The 2,409-nt window shown below is 42.7% G+C and overlaps 1 protein-coding gene across 1 annotated transcript in view; it reads right to left on the bottom strand.

Moving 5' to 3' along the window:
• LOC118323182 (myosin heavy chain, fast skeletal muscle-like) overlaps positions 1-2,409 on the bottom strand; it is a 29,812-nt gene that overhangs the window by 24,641 nt on the left and 2,762 nt on the right. The window contains 3 exon segments of the mRNA XM_035655114.1: positions 1,805-1,990; positions 2,073-2,243; positions 2,326-2,409. The exon segment at positions 2,326-2,409 is cut by the window's right edge and continues 78 nt beyond it. Of these exon segments, the coding sequence (XP_035511007.1) occupies positions 1,805-1,990; positions 2,073-2,243; positions 2,326-2,409 (441 nt within the window).

Consider the following 2,409-nt stretch of genomic DNA (forward strand, 5'->3'; position numbering starts at 1 on the left):
TGACAAACACCTCCTTTATCCCCACTCCTCTTGTCCTACTTCCTGACGAGTAACAGAAACATCAGTCATTCATATGGAATGTGGATAATTATAATACAGACATATTCGTTAATCTTGCTCCAGTTTATTGTATAGTCGCCGCTTAAGAACACGTGTACTTTCTGTGCCCAATCTACGTTATCCTCGAGTGTGCGCCCTACATCAGATCCGGATGCCCCAGCACAGCCACACAGAAGCTTATCTGCTGTCTGACTACAACAGTTAAACTGAAAACCCTCCAGGGATCAACGATGGCATCATATTACTTGTATTTCGACAAGCAGAAGATGTTCGATATACCTCTGCGTCATGCTTTACCATTACTTTAACCCGGGATCGCCTTCTCCAGCGCGTAGAGCTGCTTAGCATCATTACCACAGAACAACTTGATCAATTGAACATAAAAAACTGGTTAGTATCGCTCTGCTTTGTAAGTCAGCGGAGAGGATACTTGCTGGCGGTGAGAACCCTTTCTGCCTGATCTAATGCCCTCCAGTTCACAGGCCCACCAGGTGACACATACCTCAGCTCGGTATATGATCCAAGAACGTCTCCATCAAGACCTGCACAAGGCACAACTGATCCTGTATATACAACATTGTCATACACTATAAATTTAACACAAGCATCATAGACTGTTGCGTTAATGTTGCCTCTTACTCTGGAGTCCGTGATCAGAGCAATAACGTTGCTACCGACTGGAGCAAAATAGAGTGAGGCACTGACATCCAATCAAGTTTTTCTAAATGCTCGATAGAAGTCGCAAGCTCCTCCCAACAGGGCGCGCCTCGTGGATCAGCCACAAACCATAACCATGGGGAGACTATCGAGTATTTGATCAAATCATTCGAGCTGGAGTAATATTCTTTTGTTTTTTGGAGGAATTTGTAATCACAAAAATACAGATATGACAAAAAATACCGCTGCACAGAAGCAGACGACAATAATAGTCATGGCAAGGACCACCCTCTACTTTCTTTCCAGCCTTAGGCGAATCCTGTTATGCAAAAATAAAATTTTGATTCAACAAAGATAACGATCGAAGACTGTGAATAAATAAGAAACCCTGGAGACACTGTGAAATCATCAAGAATACTTAACGTATTTATCAGTTGTTATTCTGTCCAAGTTCTGTCATGTACTCGAGCTTCTACTCATACCCACAGTATTATTACCATTATATATCATTACCCTTCAACGAAAATAACAAGAAGATGTGTGGTATTATATATTTCATTAGCTAGCAGCTTCCTAGAGCATTTGTGACCGCTCGGAGGGTTTTGAAGGGTTGCTCTGTGTTTATTTTTTTACTGCTACTGGTTTTCTATACATAGCCCATAGTTTGAAATAAATTTATCATGACTGCCAGTCAAAAGGCTGACCTTGACTGCCATTGACCTAGGTCTTGAAAAGGGCACGATAGTTTGCTGGCCCCATCATTTCGGTTGTAAAGCAGTAACATAAGTGGCTAAGCAGAGCAGGCAGTAAGAGTTGTGGAGAACATGCAGTGCACCCTTGGACTTCTAGTGATAGCATTGTAACGGAGCAGCAAAACACTGCGACAGAGCGACATATGCACTCGATACCAATTCTAGCTCCATGCGGAAATCAGCATATCAACAAAAATAACTCATTGTTTTGAAGTTTTCTTTTTGCCACAGCGATGGAATGGAAGGGACAGCGTTTCTTGTAAGAGACTGAACAACTGCAGCGTTCAATGGCCACGCGAAGCCATGTTGCGTGCCCATGCCTCAGACCCCATCATTGGATCCACTGTACCAGCATAATGAACCAGGGAGAAGTGAGCTTCAGCCTTGCCCTTTCCAGGCTTTGGCTTCTCAAAGGCCTTGGTCTTGCCAAGATGCTGATCATGCAGCTTGTTCTTGAAAGTTGTGTCAGAGGCCTTGGGGAACATGCACTCCTCTTCAAGGATGGAGAAGATGCCCATTGGCTGAGGGGACATTTACATTAGATGAAAAATTATAGTGAGGATGCAAATACTTGTACATGAATCTACCAGAGTGGTTACTTACCTTCTCAATAAGCTCAATGCAGGCAGCCAAGTCCATACCAAAGTCAATGAACTCCCATTCAATACCTTCTTTCTTGTACTCCTCTTGCTCCAGGACAAACATATGTTGGTTGAAAAACTGTTGCAGTTTCTCATTGGTGAAGTTGATGCAGAGTTGCTCCAAGCTGTTGTACTACAGGCAGATAATCAGTTTAATGGAAATGTGGTGTTTATATAGCGTTTATACATTACTGATGTGTTTGTATTCAACTCACATCAAAGATCTCAAATCCAGCGATATCCAACACTCCAATGAAGAACTGTCTTGGCTGCTTTGTGTCCAACATCTCATTGATACG

This window comes from Morone saxatilis, unplaced genomic scaffold (genome assembly GCF_004916995.1).
Source record: "Morone saxatilis isolate NCDOM2014 unplaced genomic scaffold, NCSU_SB_2.0 Contig14, whole genome shotgun sequence".
NCBI classification, from domain to species: Eukaryota; Metazoa; Chordata; class Actinopteri; family Moronidae; genus Morone; species Morone saxatilis.